The following is a 24,679-nucleotide window of genomic DNA, read 5'->3' on the forward strand; positions in this document are numbered from 1 at the left end:
ACTCTGTGAAGAGAGATGCTGAGATATTGGCCTTAGACGGCAGGTATCTGTTTTTGTTTTTGTTTTTTTTTTGGTTCTTCTTTTGGGAGCTGGGGACCGAACCCAGGGCCTTGCGCTTCCTAGGCAAGCGCTCTACCACTGAGCTAAATCCCCAACCCCTCTGGTTATATATTTTAAATGACATCAAGTTTTTCCTACTGGAGATATGTCCTTGGTGAGGAAGCAGTGAATCTCCATAGCCAAGTTGTCCTTCTCTCTCAACTGCCAAGATGGAAATCCCCAGGGTGGCCTAGTGGGGAAGAGATCAAGACTTTAAAACTTCCCAGTGAGCTCCAGGCATGGTGTGGCCATGGGTCAAGGCCCTACCTCAAAGGGGCAAACAGACAAAATCAGAGTATAAATCTCCCCAACTTTCTCAGCAAAGGAAACAGCGATCTCACCCCTCCCACTGAAAGTGTAGACAAAGGACTCGAAGAGTCAGTTCTTTAAAGGAGACACACCGACAGCTAAAGGAAGATGAGGGTAAAGAGACAAACGCGACCACGGCTGTGAAGAATTTGCAGTGCTTTTGTGGGTTTTTTGGGGGTTTTTTTTGTTTTTTTGTTTTTTTGGTTTTTTTTTGGTTTTTTTGGTTTTTTTGTTTGTTTGTTTTGTTTTTTGTTTTTTTGGGGGGGTTGGGTTTTTTTGTTTTTTGTTTTTTGTTTTGTTTGTTTGTTTGTTTTTTGGAGCTGGGGACCAAACCCAGGGCCTTGCGCTTGCTAGGCAAGTACTCTACCGCTGAGCTAAATCCCCAACCCCGCTTTTGTGGTTTTGCCAAGAAGGTGGTATGGTACAGCCATGGTGGAATACTGTGAGCGACTTCTTTGAAAACTTCAAGGCAAATTGCTGTGTGGCCCTGCTTTGGGAGGGTGGAGGGGATTTAGCCAAAGGAATTAAAGTTAAGGTCTGAAAGCCTATTAGTGTCATTCCTGTGCTCCTGAGGCCTGTTACCTGTGCCAGCATGTATGAATCTTAATGACATGGCAGCAGGTGAACCAAGCCAGTGAGGGGAGAAATACTACAATTATACCTGTTAGGTAATAAAAATGGTGAAGATCAGATACTGGCTCTGGAGACATCAAAACTGGCCCGATGCACACATGGTTGTCATGACTCTGGCCGAGGATGGCATGCAAATTCCCGAAGTGCTCATGTATGTTATACATGCATTATAGACATATAGAGAAAACACATATATTTATGTATGTGCATATATATACATATATAAATATAATTTGGACAGGAAGTCTAAACTTTGTACATATATACATATGCATATATATAATTTATGTATAATGTGGACAGGGAGTCTAAGCCTCCTCTCTTCCCTTCACTGATGTACTGTTATGAAGTCAGGGTTAGAACCTATGCTAGCTCACTAAGTGCTTGAAATGCTGTATTTCTAGTTCTTTGCTTTTTTTATATTTTATTTATATTTCATCTATATGCTTATTTATTTCATACATGGTTACACAATTCACATATGCTTACATATTTCATATATATTTATATTTTCTCATGTGTGTACATATATATTATATATACAAGTGTTCTGTATATGAAAGAGAAGTGAGGGCGATTTGAAGGGAAGAGGAGGACGGGGGTTAGGAAAGAGGACAAAGTGAGGAGTGGAACGAGTGCTACGGAGCTAAGATGACATTTTTGGATGACCGTGTCCTAGGAATCACTTCATCTGTGAATGTTGAAAAAGGAGATGAACAGCAAGGACAAATAGTTACACTCCAAATGACAGAGCAGGGTGGCAGGGGCAATAGGCGATGGGTTTACAAACTCACAAGTCCTGAGATCTGTCTGAGAACAGAATCCCTAACTCATTCATTAACTTATAAAGAATACAATGTAGTAAAGGGTAGGTGTCCCATATGTAGTGATGTAGCATTATGTATGTGTGTTTGCATACATTTGTGTGTGTGTGTGTGCCTCTACACACATATATAACATAATATTAAATTTTTTTAATCTAGAGAATACTTTATTAGTTTTTGTAATCAAACCCACGTATATAAGACCTTACATATTTCATACAGTGTGTTACCCCTGTACAAATGGAAAAAACTTAAGTTCAACATTTCTAGACCAATATGGCTGTTAATTTCTGTACAGTGCCAACTCAACACAGTAAACGGGGATACTTTTTTCGAAAGTTGACAGCACAGGTAAAGTTTCAAAAAATTCAAATTATATATCTGTATATATATATTTATATTTATATGAAAAGACCAATAATAGCAGTGTGTTATGCATCAACAGCAGCAACAGCTTTTCCAGGTTCTGCAGTCATCTGAACAAAACTGTAGAGACATCCAGCACACTCCATTAAAAAAAAAAAAAGTAAAAAAACAAAACCCGAGAAAACAGCACAGTTCTGATACTCTTGTGGTACCTGGCACCATTTTTTTTTAAATTAGCTTCTCAATCATCATCTGGAAAGAAAACATTCTGAGCAACATCATTAAAAACAGCTCTGATAAAGCACGATCACTACTACATATCATAAAGCAGGTACAAGCTATTTTACATCCACAGAGGTATGATACAGTACTGTCCTACATCTATAATACTAGAGGATACAATTTAAAAGGCATTATTTGAGACTTGATTCTACTTTTCCAGCAGAGGGCCCAAAGGATGGTGTGACACAGCTTTGTAAAGAAACATACTCTAGACAGGATTTCCTTTCACTAGTGGCACAGTTCTAAGGATTCATTCTCTCCATGAATGTCAGCTAAAACCGTTATTAAAAAAAATGAAATATCCCTAGAACAAAACCGTATAACCACCGGATTCACATGAAGATGACCTAGTGGAGACAAGCTGGACCTCACCTTACCAACAAGCTATCAAATCTGTTATGTTTAAACAGTGAGACCTCCAAGGAAGGAGATGCCAAGTAGTGCTTCAAAGCTTCGGACCACAATCAAACACAGCATCCTTTTCAACAGAAGCAGAAGCTCATCTGAATATGTTCATGGATGCTGACATCAACATTTAATCATCTCCTCACTCATCCAGGAAGAGGGGGAGGTCAGTTACTACTGTACTTTATGTGTTCAACCAAATCACCATGTTACAAAAATAGCAAGCTGCCATAATAAAAAATAAGGCTCCTCTATCCAGCACCAGATAGCATCATTTTACTTTCAAGCCTAGAAATTGCACACTTGTATATAAACCAATCTAAGATGAGGATTGAGAGTTCATCTTGGTGGATTTTTCCTTTGATGAATATGAAGTGTCCTTCCTTATCTTTTTTGATGACTTTTAATTGAAAATTGATTTTATTTGATATTAGAATGGCTACTCCAGCTTGCTTCTTCTGACCATTTGCTTGGAAAGTTGTTTTCCAGCCTTTCACTCTGAGGTAGTGTCTGTCTTTGTCTCTGAGGTGTGTTTCCTGTAGGCAGCAGAATGCAGGGTCCTCGTTGCGTATCCAGTTTGTTAATCTATGTCTTTTTATTGGGGAGTTGAGGCCATTGATGTTGAGAGATATTAAGGAATAGTGATTATTGCTTCCTGTTATATTCATATTTGGATGTGAGGTTATGTTTGTGTGCTTTCATTCTCTTTGTTTTGTTGCCAAGACGATTAGTTTCTTGCTTCTTCTAGGGTATAGCTTGCCTCCTTATGTTGGGCTTTACCCTTTATTATCCTTTGTAGTACTGGATTTGTAGAAAGATATTGTGTAAATTTGGTTTTGTCATGGAATATCTTGGTTTCTCCATCTATGTTAATTGAGAGTTTTGCAGGATACAGTAACCTGGGCTGGCATTTGTGTTCTCTTAGGGTCTGTATGACATCTGCCCAGGATCTTCTGGCCTTCATAGTTTCTGGCGAAAAGTCTGGTGTGATTCTGATAGGTCTGCCTTTATATGTTACTTGACCTTTTTCCCTTACTGCTTTTAATATTCTTTATTTTGTGCGTTTGGTGTTTTGACAATTATGTGACGGGAGGTGTTTCTTTTCTGGTCCAATCTATTTGGAGTTCTGTAGGCTTCTTGTATGCCTATGGGTATCTCTTTTTTTAGGTTAGGGAAGTTTTCTTCTATGATTTTGTTGAAGATATTTACTGGTCCTTTGAGCTGGGAGTCTTCACTCTCTTCTATACCTATTATCCTTAGGTTTGATCTTCTCATTGAGTCCTGGATTTCCTGTATGTTTTGGACCAGTAGCTTTTTCCGCTTTACATTATCTTTGACAGTTGAGTCAATGATTTCTAGGGAATCTTCTGCTCCCGAGATTCTCTCTTCCATCTCTTGTATTCTGTTGGTGAAGCTTGTATCTACAGCTCCTTGTCTTTTCTTTTGATTTTCTATGTCCAGGGTTGTTTCCATGTGTTCTTTCTTGATTGCTTCTATTTCCATTTTTAATTCCTTCAACTGTTTGATTGTGTTTTCCTGGAATTCTTTCAGGGATTTTTGCCATTCCTCTCTGTAGGCTTCTACTTGTTCTCTAAGGGAGTTCTTTATGTCTTTCTTGAAGTCCTCCAGCATCATGATCAAATATGATTTTGAAACTAGATCTTGCTTTTCTGGTGTGTTTGGATATTCCGTGTTTGCTTTGGTGGGAGAATTGGGCTCCGATGATGCCATGTAGTCTTGGTTTCTGTTGCTTGGGTTCCTGCGCTTGCCTCTCGCCATCAGATTATCTCTAGTGTTACTTTGTTCTGCTATTTCTGACCATGGCTAGACTGACCTATAAGCCTGTGTGTCAGGAGTGCTGTAGACCTGTTTTCCTGTTTTCTTTCAGCCAGTTATGGGGACAGAGTGTTCTGCTTTCGGGCGTGTAGTTTTTCCTCTCTACAGGTCTTCAGCTGTTCCTGTGGGCCTGTGTCTTGAGTTCACCAGGAAGGTTTCTTGCAGGGGAAAAGTTGGTCCTACCTGTGGTTCCAAGGCTCAAGTTTGCTCGTGGGGTACTGCCTAAGTCCTCTCCGCGGCAGCAGCAACCAGGAAGATCTGCGCCGCTCTTTCCGGGAGCCTCCGTGCACCAGGGTTCCAGATGACGTTTGGTGTTTTCCTCTGGCATCTGGATGTGCACAGAGTGCAGTCTCTTCTGGTTTCCCAGGCGTGTCCGCCTCTCTGAAGGTTTAGCTCTCCCTCCCACAGGATTTGGGTGCAGAGAACTGTTTATCCGGTCTGTTTCCTTCAGGTTCCGGCGGTGTCTCAGGCGCAGGGGTCCTGCCGCTCCCGGGCCCTCCCCTACGGGAACCCAGAGGCCTTATACAGTTTCCTCTTGGGCCAGGGATGTGGGCAGGGGTGGGCAGTGTTGGTGGTCTCTTCCGCTCTGCAGCCTCAGGATATATATAACATAATATTAAATTTTAATGTTGATCACATCAAAACACTGGAAAGACTTTCCGTTCTAATGTGCAAGATGAAATTGGGAATTTCTCTACCTGAGCAGTATCAGGTTTCTCTTGGCATTTTTGTTGTGGTTGTTGTTGTTGTTGTTCGTTCATTCATTCATTTGTTTGTTTTGGATTCGTTCTGGACTGGATTTCACTGGATGGCCCTGGCTGTCCTGGAACTCACTCTGTATACCAGGTTGGCCTTGAACTCACAAAAATCCCCCTGCCTGTACCTCTGCCCCTCTGCCCCTCTGCCCCTCTGCCCCTCTGCCTCTCTGCCCCTCTCCCCCTCTGCCTCTCTGCCCCTCTGCCCCTCCCCTCTGCCCCTCTGCCTCTCTGCCCCTCTGCCCCTCCCCTCTGCCCCTCTGCCCCTCTGCCCCTCTGCCCCTCTGCCTCTCTGCCCCTCTGCCTCTCTGCCCCTCCCCTCTGCCCCTCTGCCTCTCTGCCTCTCTGCCCCTCTGCCCCTCCCCTCTGCCCCTCCCCTCTGCCCCTCTGCCCCTCTGCCCCTCTGCCCCTCTGCCTCTCTGCCTCTCTGCCCCTCTGCCCCTCCCCTCTGCCCCTCTGCCTCTCTGCCCCTCTGCCCCTCCCCTCTGCCCCTCTGCCCCTCTGCCCCTCTGCCTCTCTGCCTCTCTGCCCCTCTGCCCCTCCCCTCTGCCCCTCTGCCCCTCTGCCCCTCTGCCCCTCTGCCTCTCTGCCCCTCTGCCCCTCCCCTCTGCCCCTCTGCCCCTCTGCCCCTCTGCCCCTCCCCTCTGCCCCTCTGCCCCTCTGCCCCTCTGCCTCTCTGCCTCTCTGCCTCTCTGCCCCTCTGCCCCTCCCCTCTGCCCCTCTGCCCCTCCCCTCTGCCCCTCTGCCCCTCTGCCTCTCTGCCTCTCTGCCCCTCTGCCCCTGCCTCCTGAGTGTTGAGATTAAACTTATGTGCTACCACCACCCAGCAGCCAGGTGACACCAAAAGAGAGAAGGTAAAGAAAGAAGATGAAACTTCTAGGCCAGATAAAATACAAGAGTAAATCATTCCAAAGGTGATCGATCACAGAGGTGACCTTAATTTTGACATATGTAACATAGAACTTCCAAGCACATACTGAGTTACTTTATTAATGCACACATATCAGCTTCTTAATTAATTTGGACAGAAAGTTTAAACCTTTTTCCTTAGTTTGCTAACATACTGTTAAGAAGTGACATGTTAGACTGTATCTAAGTGCTTTAGAAACAATGTATTATTTTTAGGCCATTGCTCTTTTTCCTCTGTGGTAGACTCCAGATAACTGAACTAAATGAAATACTTGAATTGTGCTTCAAAATGTTAATTCATTAGGCTGATGAGATCTTTGTGTAGACAAAGTACTTGAAATTTTCAGTTTATTATTTCACCCTATAGTAGCGGCTCTCACCTTTCCGAATGCCGTGACCCTTTAATACAGTTCCTCGTGATGTGGTTAACCCAGCCATAAAATTATTTTCGTTGCTCCTTTAGAACTGTAATTTTGCTACTATTGTGAGTCATAGTGTAAATATCTGTGTTTTCTGATGGCCTTAGGTGACCTCTGTGAAAAGGTTGTTTGGCCCCCCAAAGGGGTCATGACCCCAGAAATATTTGAGAGCAAAATAGTAGGTACACTTTTATTTAAACATAAACAGAAAACAGAACTTCCTGAGAAAGACAACAATATTTCTTAACTCTAAAAACATCCGTAACCCTTTGCCTAGTTAGTTTAGATTTCTTGAAAATAAATTTAGAAGGACAGTTTCAGCTGTAAGATCTAGAACTATTGTCTACAGACGTCACAGACGACGTCTCACCAAAGCAGTGTTGACAGAGACACGGAAGCCTGCCCTATGTTTGCTGAGCACAGCAGTCACACCGGCCACAGAATTTAGCTGCTAACTTAGCTTTGCAAATGGAACCACAAGTGGCCGTGGAGTCTTTTCTTCTGTTCTGCTTACGATACCCACTTACTGTCACCCACTCTGAACTGAAAGCATCTACTTCTGCCCCTCCTACAGTCTTCGGAACTCTCAGCCCGACCCTTCAATAAGTAGAGAAAGAGAGAGAAACCACGGTTCCTCCTGAGCTGCCTGGCAGCTCCAGGGTCCCAGGCCAAGGGCATTTCCCTGACACATGAAGCTGTTCCAGGACTTCTAGCCCTACACTGAAGCTCTCTTGTAAGAAAGCAGAGAGCACCCACTGCAGCCTGGAGGGCTAGTCAGCCCACCTCACATTGGATGCTGTGGGTACCTCCTCAGAGAAGTTTACAGGATGGGGAATACGTTTAATGTTCCAGACCTGACTTACAGGTCAGATTATAGCACACAGTTTTGTCTTAGGGAAGAGGGCAACTGAGAAAAAGAGATGCATACAAGTTAGGATTTGCTCTTGGTCCAATAAGCTTAGAAATGAGGCTGAAAGCGGTGACCGTAATGACAGAATTTCTTTTATTATCCTCTCTACTCTAATGCATGTTCACATTGTCTGACCTTCATTTGCATTTTAATGTTAACCAGTTCTTGTACCCAGATCTTATCTAATCATGTCTTTTAAAATCGGGGTCTCCATTTCATGGAGACGTTCCTTATCAGACATGAAGGTGCTGTAGGTTTTCTTCTAGTTACTGAACGAACTATTCCATGAGGAACTTTGGATTTATTTCCTCTAGTTAGGATGTGTGGCCAGTAAATTTACACACATAGATGGATAATTGATTATACACATTTAATCTATCGATACTTCTTTTCTCCTCTGGTTGAGTGTTACGTGTATCAAGATGTCACCGTGGACAGCAAATAGGCATATTTGGGGCAGGCATTTATGTCTGTCATTCAGCATGCAGGCTTGCACATGTGTGTGAGCATGTGTAGGGAAGCTGCTCTGAGGCAAAGTGCCCACCAGTTCCCAAATATTCTTAATATGAGTGAGGCAGAGAGCCAAGGCCATGCTAATTCCTAAAGCCTGTCTTGCGGATAAGCACAACGATACAACAGCAGAACAGTCATTTTCTGGGACAGACTTTTCACAAAATCTTAGCCACAAGCCGCACACACTGACAGGTAAAGTTTGGGTCACTGCACACTGACTGTTAGATTAGACCAACAGATGCATTTATGCTAGTTAAATATGTAAAAGTTGAGTAATATGTAACCTTCTCACAGGAGCTGTGAGCTTGGGCACTGAGTTACTCTTTAAAAAGGAAACAAGAAAGGGTTGGGTATTTAGCTCAGTGGTAGAGCGCTTGCCTAGCAAGCACAAGGCCCTGGGTTCGGTCCCCAGCTCCGAAAAAAAAAAAAAAGGAAACAAGAAAACTGGAAGGAAATGGAAATAAAATGGTACCACAAACTAAGAAAACTAGAATAGCATAAAGTTAGAAAAAAACGAAAAGGTGGTATTTGATGAATGTAATAAAAAATAATCCGGTATTAAACACTGAGGCATTTTAAATGAGAACAGAAGTTTTCAATGTAAAAAGGCTTTGTAATTATTCAACTACACACACACACACACACACACACACACACACACACACACACACACAGTATGTTAATATGATAAAATCACATTGTTGTGGTTTGAATTAAAATGGCCCCATGAGCTCACATATTTGAACTAGTCACCAGGGAGTAGAACTGTTTGATGGGATTAGAAGGATTAGGAAGTGTGTCACATGGGGGGGGGGGGCTTTGAGGTTTCAAAAGACCAGGCCAGGCCCAGTGTGTCTCTCCCTTTCTGCTACCTGCAGATCAGGATGTAGAACTATCAGCTACCTCCTCAGGATCCTGTCTGCCTATGTGTGCCATGCCCCCTACTGTGATGACAATGGACTAAGCTTCTGAAACTGGGAGCCAGCCCCCAGTTCAATGCTTTCTTTTATAAGAGTTGCTTTGGCCATGGTGTCTCTTCATAATAAGAGGATGGTGACTAAGACAAACATGAAAGTCATCAGGTATCTATGAAAATAAAATTATATATATCTAATGCCTCCCTCAAGGCAGGGAGGGACATGAAGCCGCAGCTGTGGAAAAACTAGGCTCCCTGACTAATTTACTAGCTTTACCCTACAACCCAGGACCACCTGCCTAGAAGGCGCTCCATAGGTCCGCTGATGACACCACTGCAGGGGAAAAAGCCAGTCTTTGGGGTGTGCTCGCCTGACAGCTGAACAGCATGTGCCAGACGGTAAAGGGGCAGCACCTGTCCCAGACTCTTGAGACTAACAGGTAATCCAGTCCAACAGACTGCACCAGTAATCACTTCCGGTGCCTTCCGTTCTACCTGTGACGTTCAGTCAGCCCGACTGCACACTGACTGTTAGATTAGACCAACAGATGCATTTCTTATATCAGATCACGGTCCCTCTTTTTAAAGTATTATTAGTGATTCCCAATATTCTCAACAATCCCAGTAGTGAGGCAGCTTTTAGATTTGTCATTCGAGGCAGGGATAGAGTCAGGAGTGAAGTACACGTGAGCCTGGACCCCAGTACTGGGAGCCTAAGGCAGGAAGATCCTTAGTTTCTGGTCAACCGCAACTTGGTAGCAAAATATAACAATATTGATCACGGCCGTTGGTGATGTTGTTGATGATGATGATGGAGTAACCAAAGAGAAATTTCTTGATAGAAAAAAAGAGCAGGACAGGAGATTAAAGGCAGGTGCTTAGAGGAATGGAGAGAAAACTCCTTAGGAAAGAGCAGAAGGAAAGAGGAAACACATCCCACAGCCGCCTCAGCCATCTTAAGTTTCCAAGTTACCTGATTGGAACCAGAAAACCTACTGAGTTTATTTTAGATATCAGTCGTCTTACAATTACTGATTTTTAAAAATCAATTTTAAAAAAATACTTCCCCTGGGAAGTCTTACTGGACTGAGAGCTATTATTCGTATTTAGACGTAAGCACTCTGTGAAAGGTTGTTATACATAGGAGACAGGGATGATTAGAAAATATGATCCACTAAAAAGAAAAGCTTGTTACTTACAGTTATCAGAGATCCTGGAAGAGAAATACTTCAGCAGAGTTAAAATGCTTGCTCCATCTAATTCGGGCATCTCCTCAGACTTGTTGGTGAGGTGAATGTCCTGCTGCGGGTCTTTGCACACACAGAACCCAATCAAAGCTGTTTTCCTCAGGTCAGAGGTGGCTGCGTACAGACAGACTTCCGAAATAATTGATGTGTATATGAAGACGATGTCTGAGGCCCAGGGGATGTCATATATACTGCAGTACTCTTCCTGAGACCAAAAAAATCAGAAGTGCACATTAGAGAATCAAAGTACGTTCTGTCAGCTTCAAAACCAGATGTATAGTATAATTATAACAAAAATGATTTATTTCAATGTTATGCAGTTGTTGTGAAACTAATTAGAATTTCTAAATGTGCTCATGAGACTTAGTTTTTGATGAGTAAGTTTTATTTAAAAATTAGTTCAGAGATACAGGTAACTAATACATATGTGAAGTAGCAAGCATCCGATCGCTTTAGTAATCTATGGAAAATAAATTAATCTATTGCACCTCCTCCTGCACCCGTGACAGATCAGCAGGCCTGCTTACCCCCTGACCCCACAGCACTGCCCATCTCCCAGGAGGTCTGCCCTACTCAGGGACACAGGTGAGATCCCTGCCCCAATCCCCACTCCAGCTGGGACCCCACGGAGTCCAGCGGGTGTGGGATCTGTCCCACTCTTCTGGTCTACACCTCTGCCTGCATCCATGGCAGATCAGCTGCCTGCTCCCCCATCCCACATCCCTGCCTCTCTCCCAGGATGACTGATCTAACCCAGGTCACACAGCTCTGCCTGCCTCTGGGGAGGTGCCTCTTGGGAGACACCCAAGCCAGTTAACACCAGAGATAACCAGATAGCGAAAGCAAGAACATGATCAACAGAAGCTGGTGCACTGTGGCACCACCAGAACCCAGCTCTCCTACTACAACAAGCCCTGGACAGCCCAACACCCCTGAAGAGCAGGATTATGACCTGAAGTCCTACCCCATGAAGATGACAGAGGCCTTAAGGAAGATTATAAATAATTCTTTCTTTAAAATACAGGAGGACACAGGCAAACAGGTAGAAGCCCTTAAAGAGGAAACCAATAAACCCCTTAAAGAAATGCAGGGAGATACGATCAGTAGGTGAGGGAACTGAAAAGCGGTCCAAGACCTAAAAATGGAAGTAGAAGCAATAAAGAAAACACAGGTGGAGCGAACCCTGCAAACGGAAAACCTAGGGGAAAGGTCAGGAAATACAGATGTAAGCATCACCAACAGAATACAAGAGGCAGAAGAGAGAATCTTAGACATAGAAGATACCATGGAAAATATTGACACATCAGCCAAAGAAAATACAAAGCGTAAAAAGCTCCTAACCCAAAGCATCCAGGAAATCCAGGACACAGTGAAACGACCAAATCTAAGAATGATAGGAATAGAAGAGAGTGAAAATTCCCAGTTCAAAGGGCCAGAAAACATCTTCAATAAAAGCATAGAAGAAAACTTCCCTAACCTAAAGAAAGAAATGGCCATTAATGTTTAAGAAGCCTATGGAACACCAAACAGGTTGGAACCAAAAAAGGAAATCCTCCTGCCACACAGTAGTCAAAACACTAAACTTAAAGGACAAAGAAAGAATATTAAAAGCTGTAAGAGAAAAAGGCCAAGTGACAGATAGAGGCAGACCTATCAAAAGTACACCTGACTTCTCAACAGAGACTCTACAAGACAGAAGACCCTGGACAGATGTCTTGCAGACCCTAGGAGATCACAGATACCAGCCCAGGCTACTATACCCAACAAAACTCCAAATCGCCACAGATGGAGAAACCAAGATATTCCATAAAAAAAACAAGTTTAAACAATATGTTTCTACTAATCCAGCTCTATAGAGGATTCTCGAAGGAAAACTCCAACACAAGGAGGGAACCTACACGCAAGAAAACATAAGAAACTCATTATCTCACAACAAACCCAAAGGAAGTGAGTCACGCACACACACAATACCACCACTAACAACAAAATAACAAAAGCTAACAATCTTTGGTCCTTAACATCTCTCAAAATCAATGGGCTCAATTCCCCCAATAAAAAGACACAGGCTAGCAGACTGAATATAAGTAACAGGATCCATCACTCTGCTGCATACAAGAATATTTGAAATAGCTCTATCTGAAGACCCAGCTACACCACTCCCGGCCATATACTCAAAAGATGCTCCACTATGTTCATAGCAGCTTTATTCAAAATAGTCAGAAACTAGAAACAACTCAGATGTCCCTCAACCAAAGAATGGATACAGAAAATGTGGTTCATTTACACAATGGAATACTATTCAGCTATTAAAAACGAGGACATCATGAAATTTGCAGGTAAATGGATGGAACTAGAATGACGGAAATATCCTGAGTGAGGTCACCCACACCCACAGAGTACGCACTCACTGATAAGTGGATATTAGCCTAAAAGCTCAGCATACCGGTGGTGCACCCCCACAGAACAAAGAAGTTAAACAAAATGGAAGGCCAAAGTGAGGATGTTTCAATCCCACTTAGAAAAGGAAACAAAATAATCATGGGCGGCAGAGAGAGGGATGGACCTGGATGGGAGGGGGAGGAGGGAGGGAAAGGGGTCAGGATTGGATGTCAGGGGAAACAGGTGAGAGGCCCAGAGGGCAGGAGAATGAGTGGAAATACGCAACTGCCAGGGGTGGGGCTGAGGGTAAGGGGGGCCTCTAGAAAGTCCCAGAGATTCTGGAAGGTGGGAGGCTCCCAGGACGCAATGTGGGTGGCCTTGGCCAAAATTCCAAATAGCAGGGAGATGGAACCTAAAGAAATCACCTCCAGTAGATAGACATGATCCCCAGTTGAGGGATGAGGTCACCAAACTACCTTCAACATCTCTGACCCAAAATTGTCCCTGTCCAAAGAAATGCAGGGACAAAAATGAAGCAGAGACTAAAAAAATGGCCACCCAACTTGGGTGGGCACCAATCCCTGGCACTATTACTGATGCCAATGTTGTGCTTGCAGACAGGAGCCTAGCATGGCTGTCCTCTGAGAGGCTCTACCAGCAGCTGACTAAGACAGATGCAGAAAGAGACCCATCACCAACCATTGCAGTCAGGTCAGGGACCCCTATGGAAGAGTTAGGGGAAAGGATTGAAGGAACTGAGGGGGATGGCAACCTCACAGAAAGAACAAGTGTCAACTAACCTAGACCCCTGGGAACTCAGAGAAACTAAACCACCAACCAAAGGGCATGCACAGGCTGGTCTGAGGTCCCTGGCACATATGTAGCAGAGGGCTGCCTTGTCTGGCCTCAGTAGAAAAGGATGCACCTAATTCTGTAGAGACTTGATGCCGCAGAAAAGGGGGACACCTGGGGTGGGGGACTCTCTCAGAAGCAAAGGGAAGAGGAGATGGGGGAAAGAACTCTGGGAGGGGGACCAGGGGGGGCAACATTTGAGATGTAAATAAATGGAATAATTTTTAAAAATTAATCCATTGAAGCAGTTTGTTTTATTCAGGGCTATGGCGCCTTGCAGGCCCAAGTGGTTGTCCAGTAGATAGGCCTACACACCCTTTCACAAACCGACCACACTGAGTGTTCTCGGAGGGTTTGAAAAAACAGAATATGTAAAGTTGGGAGGGAGAAAGGGGTATGGAAATAGGAGATAGACTTGATCCAAATGCATGATTTACATGTGTGTGGCTCTCAAATAATCAATTAAAGAAATAGTTCCTTCCATATTATTTTGGGAAATAGTCTTGTCTAGTGTGTGTAACTTTCATATGCATGAAAATACAAAAGAATTACAACTTTCAGGACAGAGTTTGAGAGTGCGTTCCCAGAACCTGTTCTCAGAGACAGCCTCACTGGGAAGTTCGTGGTAAACGAAGGGCGGTGGCTGTGGAGAGATAGCTCAGAGCATAAATGATTGCTGTGCAAACCTGAGGACCTGCACTCACATCCCCAGCACCCACATAAAACACCCATTGGTGGCAGCACACCCTGGAATCCGAGTATCCCAAGCACCCCAGGGGCTTAACTATTCTGTGAGCTCCAAGTTCAATGAGAGACTGTGTCAAAACAATACTTGACATTGACCTGTGTCTACAGACACACATACACAAACCCAGACACTCATAAATACCACAGAGAGATACACAAACCCAAACACTCATAAATACCACAGAGAGAGAGAGAGAGAGAGAGACAGACAGACAGACAGAGAGACAGACAGACAGACAGAGACAGAGACAGAGACAGAGACAGAGAGGCAGGCAGACAGGCGGAGAGAGAAAGAGAGAGAGGGAGGGAGGGAGAGAGAGAGAGAGAGAGAGAGAGAGAGAGAGAGAGAGAGAGAGAGAGAGAGAGATCGTAGTATTTCACTAAGTAATTTATTCAACAGAAACAGTGAAAATGCAGTAAGAACCCCATCTGTAAGAATTCCAGCTCTACATGCAAAATCCTGTTGGTGATGGCACCATGCTCTTTGCTTTAGGAAGCAGGGGAAACAAGCAGGAATTTATCTAGAAGCTCCCTTCATGACGGCTGTGTGTCCATAGTCCCAGAATGTCCCGCACAAAATCTGGGACACAAAAATCAACAGCCGTATCCAGCTCTAGGCCCTGAAAGCCACAACACCCATCTGCCAGGCAAAACACGCCCCCAGGTTCGATATCAGCCTGACTCTTCGTTGCCTGGTAACCAACAACTTTCTGGTAGGGTTTTAGGTCTATTCCGCAGAACCAAATACACGCCTCATAATGTAAATGCAGTCAAATATCTACAGCTATGGAGACCACAGAGTTTCAAACCTGGTCAAACAAGTAAGAGTAAGTGACCATTGAGTGTTGTGTCCTAAACAGGATGTGCATTGTATCAGCCCCTCAAAGGCCCACTAAACACTTGTGATACCTGTAGTGGGTTCAGCCAATGCTACTTATATTCTAATGTTAATTTGGGTTCCCAAAACTGCTTATATGAGTGTCTCCACGTAGCTTCTGGGAACCTGCCCCCAGTTGGTTCTGATTGGTAAATAAAAATGCCAACAGCCAATAGCTGGGAAGGACAGACAGAGGCAGGCTTTTGGAATTTCCCAGAGTCGCCATGGCTTAGAGTGCAGGACAGAAAGGCATGGCCACCTTGGGAAGGAGCTGGGAGAGCACAGCCTAGTGTGCAGCCCAGTTGGGCAGCCTTCTGGGTACAGAGCAGCCAAGATGAAATATTCACTAAATTCTGTAGCTCACTAAATTAACCACATGATGGTTAAGGCAGTGGCCCAGCTATTGAACTGTTTAAGACATGTCAAAATATAAAGGCTGTGTGTGTGTGTGTGTGTGTGTGTGTGTGTGTGTGTGTGTGTTTCATTCCAAATATAAACCATTGAGGTGGGTGGTGATCCCCTCACCAGGATTTATTAACTAGGTATTTAATTCAACAGACACCTGCTCCACAGCTCTCAGCTTGTGGAGAGCGACCAATAAACTTGGGGATAGCCTGAAGTGTTTGGGGGTTCCATGGGAGACCTTTGGCCGACAACTCAACTGGATGTAACCCATTCCTGGTACTGGGGGACTCACTTGGTGCATTTCCTTCCCTATTATCACACACACACACACACACACACACACACACACACACACACACAGAGATTTTTGTGTATATGCTTCTTGTGTACTTTCTTTAAGTTTTTGTTTGTTTTTGTTTTGTTTTTGGTTGGCTGGCTGACTGGCTGACTGACTGACTGACTGACTGTCTGTCTGACTGGCTGACTGACTGACTTTGGCTGACTGGCTGACTGACTGGCTGACTGGCTGACTGACTGTCTGTCTGACTGGCTGACTGACTGACTGACTGTCTGGCTGGCTGACTGGCTGACTGACTGACTGGCTGGCTGGCTGGCTGGCTGGCTGACTGACTGACTGACTGGCTGGCTGGCTGACTGGCTGACTGACTGACTGGCTGGTTGGTTGGTTTCGGCTTTGATTTGCTTGCTTTCTAAAGAGTAAGAGTGTGGTGTTGGGTGAGTAGGGAGGTGGGAAGGATTTGGAAGGGCTTGGGGAAAAGAAAACCATAATCAGAATGTATTGCATTGAGTTAAAACAAAAAAAAGGAAAATCAAAGATAAAGAGGAGAGAGAAAAATGGCATAAAATAGAAAGGATGATCATGATGGGAAAGGGGAAAAGAGGGCAATTAGTGTGGCTAGGACCGTGATGCACTGCATTCCTGTATGAAATTGTTTAAAAAATAAAAATTAAAAAGGATTCGAGTTCAATATCATTTGTAAACTGTAAAAAATACAGAAACAAACTTAATAGTCAACAGTTCGGGACGAAATGATCCCCTTTCCACTAAAATTTTCAAATATGTTTATGAATGCTATCACAAGTAATTTACATATACAAAAAAACCACACACCAACATTAGCCATTACCGATCTACACACATCAGGCACTCGGATGCGGTATGTAATTTGCGTGACGGTAAGAGTAGAGCATGTTTCCGCCCGTCTACTTTCACAGCTACACGGCGAGGTGTTACCTGGCTCTGAGGAGACAAGAGGAAATGTGTCATTAGGTCCATCAGTGTTTTCAAGCAGGCCATGTTCAACTTAGCGGCTTCCCCCAGGACCAACAAAGCCAGCGCTGAATCCAACCTGAATGGTAAACAAGCGATAAAGGCCTTAATAGATAATGGGAGCAATCAATCTTAATGAAAAAGCATTGAAGCCAAAGGAAATGGGAGTTCTGATTGTCAGATATATTTATCTTCAACACTGGAAGATTCTAGCTGGCATGAATTATAATAAAAGTCTACAAAGAAGAGTGATAGTTTAAGAAGTTTATGAATTTAAGATACTAGGCTGGCAGCGTTGGGGTAATAACCACCAGGAAACATTTCCACATCTGTGTGACACAGTAGTCAAAGGCTGCGGCTCTCAGGGGAACCCTTGAGTCATTGCGAGATGTTCTGAGTCGTTCTCTGGCAACTGACTCAACAGGGTCAATTTGAGGAGGGTTTTCTTTTCATGACAAACCTCGGTATTATGTTATTCTTTGAAAAATGAAATATCTCAAAATAAAATGCATATTTCATAGAGAAAGAATAAGATCACAAGGTAGCTTTTTAAAATTCTATATAAGTGGGAATTTATACTGAAAGTTACTGGCCATTAATGTTCATACGTAACAAGGTTTTCAAGAAAGTACAGCCTATGCCATTGTTTTGGGTTCACCCAACTGCAGTGCGTACAGGCTGGAAGAGTTAAGAGACGGCAAATGTGAGATTGCCCGCATGGAGAGCGTTTGTGGCCTTGGCTGTGGGTGCTGGGTAAGTTGAGCATCCCGGGTGTTTAACAAGCGTGTTTGAATCTCACTATTATGCTGTATCAGGGGATTCAGCTTAGGGGAGCATCCATCATGCTCTCCCTATGCACACACTCAACACGTTAAGTGAGTTAAGCCAGGCTAAGGAAGACAAATACACAAATTTTCCTTTTCTTCGGAATCTAGACGGCCTCTCCCCCCATAAAGACATGAAGGAAGAGAGGCCTAGAACAGGCCCTCTATGGGGAAGGGACAGGAGCCTGCAGGAGGCGGGGCCAAGGGATCGGGAGAGGGAGGAAAGGAACAGTAGCTATGGTCAAAGTACATTCCGTGCTTGTATGAGAATTCCACCACAGAGCCCGTCACTTTCTACAGTTAATAAATGCTGATAAACTAGGTTTTGAGAGGTACAGAGAGGAATGCCTTCTATGAGACAAAGACCACCCTAAATACACTAATAGAGCTTTACAGATCTCAGGGGTCTTTAGCACTAATTGTCTACTTGATTTAAATTTGACAGCTTTGGACTCGTTTCAGATTTTTCAAATCCCTTTCTCTTTAACGTGGCAGACTGTACGCGCGGAGAAGCCCAAGACACTCGCACATACTCCCTTCAGTGCTCACTTAACTGTAACAATGTCTCCTCTGGCAACTCAGATGGCTTTGCACTTCTTTCTTTTCTAAGTCGTTTCTTAAGTGTTTCAACACTAAACCTCCCTGTGGCCTAAAAGGGCTCAGGTTTCACTCGAGATGGCAAAATGTTTGGCACAGATTGTCCCCTCAGCATGGGATGTTGTGTGGCTTGGAATATATGAGTAGGTTTCTCAAAAATGACAGGTCTATATAAAAATATACCGAGATTATGTCTAAGTACGTATTATATCTAAGTTATAGCGCAGTACATTTGACTCGAAATTACCTTGGAGATTGAAAGCACCGTGTGACGTTGGTTTGGCCGATGAGATAGAAATAAATTTGTATCACTAGGTGGGGCGACACACACCTGTAATTACACTTGATAAACTGAGGCAGGAAGAATACAAGGTCACAGCCAGTGCAGACTACATAATAGGACTGTTTCAAGACAAAACACAGAAGGAGGCATACATACAAAGAAAAATCCCTAAGCTATTTTTTCTATTTTTTAATAAAAAAATAGTACTTAAATAAATTAGAATTTTAAAAAAAAATTAGAACTTTTATTTCCTTCACTGATCCTCTTCCTCCTGCCTGGAATACCGACTAATACCAGAATTAGAACTTCTGTGCTGTAGTAGCGACTCTGAAAGTCACATGCTGGGGTGACAGATCAGGGGTCAGAGGACCCATGAGTCAGAGCATGTATGTCACAGCGCTTTGCTTGTCCTGGGCGATGACTGACGCCCTATCTGGTCACGAGTGCAGCTGGATTTCTCTAACACAGAGAAGACTAAATCCCAACCGATACCCCTAATTCCAAGATACTGCAGAGCCTCAGCTCTGCTACTAAGTAAACGCTGTGAACAACTGCCTGATACATCTGCTTCTGCCGTCTCCCGCCTAGCTCAGTCTTACTGGTCTATGTGAACAAGTAAGAAGCAAAATCTGATAATGGTGGGCCATTACCAACTTGAAATAGCTGGGTTAGGGTGTTGAACTGAGGTGAATGGCTGTTTCTCTGGTGTTAAAAGGTAACTTTCCATGACTTTCCAAGTAAAGTCCCAGAGTGGCCGAGGGACATTCAGTGACCTCCAGGAGGAATGAGTCCCATTCACACTCACCACGAATGCTCCACAGGTGGGACAAGGCCCCCACAGAAGGAGAGTTCGGGGGCTTCCCCCACCCTGCCCTGCCCCTGAGAACAGCGTACCTCCTCAGGCTTTCCTCTGTTCTCTTTTCTGTCCGGGGAGTTGTATCTAAACTAGGGCATGCTCACCGAGCTATGCATTGAAAACCATCTCGGTGTCAGCCACTTATGGCAGAAAAAGTGCTCCCTCGCTAGAAGCACACTCTTTTCCATCAGTGCTGTTGACTGCAAGACCTTCTATAAGCAAAACTGCTCCTGCCAAAAATAGACTCATGCATCAATACGTGGGCGCTGAAATTTGTTAAAAGTCAGAATTGAAAATCAATGCACACAGAGAGGAGAGCTGGGGCTGGAACGGGGTGAACATGCACACACACACACACACACACACACACACACACACACACACACACACCGCTACCGCCCCGCTCGGGCTCCTTGAAGATGCAGAAAAGGTTCAGTTACCAGCAACTTGATTTCACAAAGCTTTGAAACTGCACGGGGACCACGTGAGGAACAGGTGCTGTGCATTTCCCCTAATTGTGTAGACAAAGAGACTGACTCAGGCTTCACAGTGACAGCCACGCACATCTGGGAGGAGGTGAGACCATCGACGGCTGAGAGCTCCAGGTTCAGTTTATTCCTCCAAACCGTGCGCCCAGGGAGTAGGTTGCTCTTTTGGAGAAATGGAATTAAAATGTCTCCAACTGGTTACATTTTTAGAAGTTATTCCAACCTCGCCAGAAAGCACTGTCTAGATCAAAATCCACACACAACCTTGAAATCCAGTAACAAAAATGGTCACTCAACTTACAGGGGCAGCACAAGCCATAATATGGGTAGACCTGGAATTAGGAGACCCACTAAGGAATAACCACTCTCTATACTGGGAACGGAAGCAGCCAGGTCCCAAAGAAAACAAAGAAAAAAAAATCGCGTTCGTCTTCAAGTTTATCCTGTGAGTCAGGGATCAGGGGAAAATACAGATGATCCCTTACCCTGGGATGCTGGATTTTAAAAATAAACTATCAGGGATCTTAATTCTGTGTTTCATTGTATCTATCATCGGTCTCTTCCTATTTCTTCAGAGTTATCGGGATTCAAACAATGAAAAGTCCTGAGAGGTATGTGGCGAGGACATAAGGAGAAGTTATGCGGTGAGAATGCAGGCGTGGGCTTTCTCGGGGTGGGGGTGGGGATAGGGGTCGGGGTAAACTGTGGAGGTGAGATCACATGGCGGTCCTCGGTGATCGCAGTGGTGGGTCCTAGTCTTCAACTACTCAAAACCACGACATTAACCGCTGTCAACACAGATACCTCGCCTTAAACTGTCCATTTCCATGGCGATCTTTTCACTCTGGGGTACGTAAAGGGAAAACCGGACAGAGTCTCCGGGACCGGTGAAAATGTATACTAGGGCTGAAAACAAGTATCAGTCTGCTTCCTCAAGAAAACCACAACTCTTAAAGATATTTTTTACAGAGAGCCCAAGGATGTGGCTTAAAGGATAAGTGTGAGGAGCTGAGTTCTAGTCCCCCAGACCCACCGTAAAGCTGGATGTGACATGGACCACATTGACAATCCCAGGGGTCACCACCCCACCCCCCACCCCCCAGTCTCCCATCCCAACAAGATGGGAGGCAGAGACAGGAGGGTTCCACAGAAGGGTGCATAATGAAATGCAAATATATCCTTTAAGTAGATTCCTTAGTAAAAGATATTTTTAAGTAGAAAGTAGCAACTTTTAAATAACTAGTTTAATGCCATAAAGAAACAGACCAAGTAGAATAGGGTCGGTATAAATTATTAGCATCATCTTTATCACTGATTTGACCCCTAGTCTACAGAATGTTTTTCTCTCCTGCTGCTTAGATATTGTTTTGTTTTGTTTTGTTTTTTACATTTCAAAGAGATGACTATGTGAAAATTCTGATCTTGATCCTGTCTGCTGAAAGGGTTTCCTTCACTGGATTACAGAAGGTCCTTCGTTTTTGAAGGAGACTGAAGGCATTGTCAGGAGGCAATGGCTACCATTTATCAGGCGCACACGGCCACTGATTCCTCCTCTCCGCCCGTCCCCTGGGCTGCTTTAGGCTGACTGTGTGGCTAACAGCAGTGAATCCAGCCAACGGGATCTTCCATTTCTGCTCTTACTGGTTTTCTGATATCACGGTAAGTTGTGCAACATTGGCTGGGCTGCAGCTCCGGTGTAGTGGAAAGCCATTCCTTAGTAAATACTGTCAAGCTAGAAAGGGATGCAATCGCATTTATGTTGTGATCCTGGCAGCGCGGGACACATTACTGAGGGAGAGATTTATGTCCAAGAGGCCGGCTAGGGAAAGACAACTGCAAACGATGCTAGGACTTCGCAAGGAGGCTGTGGACCGGGAACAGAGGGCGGGGCAGCACGTGGGAGCTGCAACCGATGTGTTTGCAGCCCGTTTAGACACTAGGTTAGAAAGGAAAGGTGGGGTAGGAATAGAGGCAGGCAGATTTCTATGAGTTCGAAGCCATCTTAGTCTACATAGTAAACTCGGGGTTAGCCGAGGCTATATAGTGAGCAGAGAGGAGGGAAGAAGCGGGGCTAGGAGGAGAGGAAGAGAAGAGGAGGATGAACTAATTTGATTAACTTGTCAGGAAATGCCCTTTAGTACAAATCGCAACCAAACAGAAACTAGCTGAGGAAAGTCAGTTCAAATCTGAGTTAGAAGAACATAAAGTAAGGGAGAATTGTCTTACTTAAACCTCTCAGAAACCTTTTAAGAAGTCCAGAATGCATATACATACAACTAACACTATTCAGTTTGAGCAGGATGTGTTTATATAGTCTATTATATGGTGTGTGTGTGTGTGTGTGTGTGTGTGTGTGTGTGTAACAACTGAGTTCATGATTTGAAAGAGAGCAGAGGGTTACGTGGGAGGGTTTGGAGGGAGGAAACGGAAGGGAGAAATAACAACTCTTTTCTCTCTGGATGGTCAGCAAGCTGGTTCATTGGTATTTAGTGACTCATTGAAAATGGCACAGGGAGTAAGCGGTCCAAAATGGAGGTCTCCTGACTTAGGTTGAACACTGCATGATGATGCAGTGTTACATAAATGTATGTCTCCCACCAGCAGATTAAATGCTTACCAACAGTGAGGAGGATCTATAGATCTATGAGGAATATGAACCAAGAAAAATCAACAAAGTAGAAACCTGGATTCACATGAAGTCACCTCAGCTTGTGAAGAATGAAAACAGCACCACACCTTTTGTTTAAAAGCTTCCAGTGAGACGTGCCCATGGACGCTAGAGTTATCAGGGCTGAGGAGTTCAGACAGACAAAGGATGGCAGGGGAGTGAAGAGTCTATTGTCCCCAAAGCACCTGATTCTTGGTTTATTTTGAGGAAACACAATTACTCTAAAGTCTGACAGGCATTTGCCAAGTTGGTCCAGTTTTAAACTATCAGGCTTTTTTTAATGCATACATGGGCATATAAACGGGACACGTGGGCACATGAATGGTTAGTTTGCTTTGGGAGGTTTTATGTGATGACGGTCCTCTGCAATGTTATGTTTCTCTGCCATCTTTGTAGGCCAACAATTCAATTAGAAATATAATTTTTTCATGTTGGACTTGAAAGCCTCTGGAGCTGGCTTGAGCTATCTCTCAGAAGCAAATGGGGCACTTTGGGAAAGGCCACCCTGCAGGGCAGAACACTGAGAGCATACAACAGCATAGGAAATTTAGTCTGCCTTCTAGCAGGCTTCCCATCTCCTTCTCTGGGTGGACAAAGGCCACAGTGTGGCAGCTGGGGGAGGGGGACGGCTGCATTCTCCACTCCTCTGATTCTCCCTTGTGTTTTATATTGTGTTGGCTTGGGGACACTCTTTCCTCTTGGGACATCATGGTCCCAGCAAGGATGCTTTAATTCTATGATAGATTGTGTGTGTGCGCACATGTGTGTGCATGTGTGCGTGTGTGTGTGTGTGTGTCCATTTTCAGACTTAAAAACTGATGGTTTTCCTTTCCTTTTGTGTTATAGGTAGTCTAAAAACGGGGTTATAGGAAATGGGGTTATATAATAGGGAGATGTATGGGTCAGCTACAGACCAACCAATCAGAATGACCAGATGAGTCATTGAGTATCCTAATTAAGTTGTCTTTCATTGCACTAAATATCTCAGCATCCTCCATCATTATGTTGTCTCTGATACCCACAGGTGCCAACATCTCTCTGGTTACTCCTCTTAACCCTCACCGGTGTCAACATAAGAAGGCTGAGAAAAGGTCTCTCTCCTCAAGTGTCAGTTAAGAAAATCTTGACAGCCCACCTCTCAACAGCCCTTTCAGTGTCTCTTTTTATTCTGGATATATTGTTTGCTTTCCCGGTTTCTGCGTTACCCTTGGGTGTCACAGAGTACACCATGAGAGTGACAGAGAAGGATCCCTAGAAGGCAAGAAGGCATTTCTGTGTAGTTCCAACAATTCGATCGATGCTCTGTTTTATCTGGAGTTGTGGCGTCTTGCTATCTGTACATGCTGCTGTCTAAGTCACCTAAGTACCGTAATAAGAAAAGTTACTTTTATATTTAATGTGAGGCTATCCTGAACAGATTTAGTGCAAGCTTAAACCTTTACTCAATTTCTTTGTGGTGGTTTGAGCAGGAATGGCCCCTGTACACTCAGGTGTTGGAATGCTTGGCTCACAGGAAGTGACACCATTAGGAGGTGTGGCCTTCCTGGAATAGGAGTGGCCTTGCTGGAGGAAGTACAGGGTGGGCTTTGGGGTGTCAGAAACTCAAGCTGATTCTCTTCCTGCTGCTTATAGGTCCCGATTCGGAAGTCTCAGATCGTCCAGCATCACGTGCATGTCGCCATGCTTCCCACCATGATGATGCTGGACAGAACCTCTGAAACTGTAAACCAGCCCCAATTAAATGTTTTCCTTCATAAGAGTTGTCATGGTCATGGTGTCTCTTCATAGCAATAGAACACTAAGACACTTTTAAAGATGGCCTTACATTTATGTAGTGTTGTGTGTGTTCACACGTGTGTGTACACCCATGTGTACAGGCACGTGCCCAGGAACGTGTGTGCAGGTGAGAGGGCAGTTTTCAGGAGTTGATTCTCATCTTCTATCATGCACATTCCAGGGATTGAACTCGGGTCCTCAGCCTTAGTGACA

The 24,679-nt window shown here is 44.2% G+C and overlaps 1 protein-coding gene across 8 annotated transcripts in view; it reads right to left on the bottom strand.

The window, feature by feature from the left end:
* Tmem232 (transmembrane protein 232) overlaps positions 1 to 24,679 on the bottom strand; it is a 255,084-nt gene that overhangs the window by 141,859 nt on the left and 88,546 nt on the right. For all 8 annotated transcript variants that reach the window (XR_015628864.1, XR_015628865.1, XR_015628866.1 and 5 more), the window contains 2 exon segments: positions 16,939 to 17,053; positions 10,376 to 10,628 (listed from right to left, as the gene is read on the bottom strand). Coding sequence is in view for 5 of the 8 variants with exons in the window: in XM_087567424.1 (XP_087423550.1) it covers positions 10,376 to 10,628; positions 16,939 to 17,053 (368 nt within the window). In the remaining 3 variants the exon portion in view is untranslated.

Source organism: Rattus norvegicus, chromosome 9 (assembly GCF_021556685.1).
Source record: "Rattus norvegicus strain SHRSP/BbbUtx chromosome 9, alternate assembly SHRSP_T2T, whole genome shotgun sequence".
NCBI classification, from domain to species: domain Eukaryota; kingdom Metazoa; phylum Chordata; class Mammalia; order Rodentia; family Muridae; genus Rattus; species Rattus norvegicus.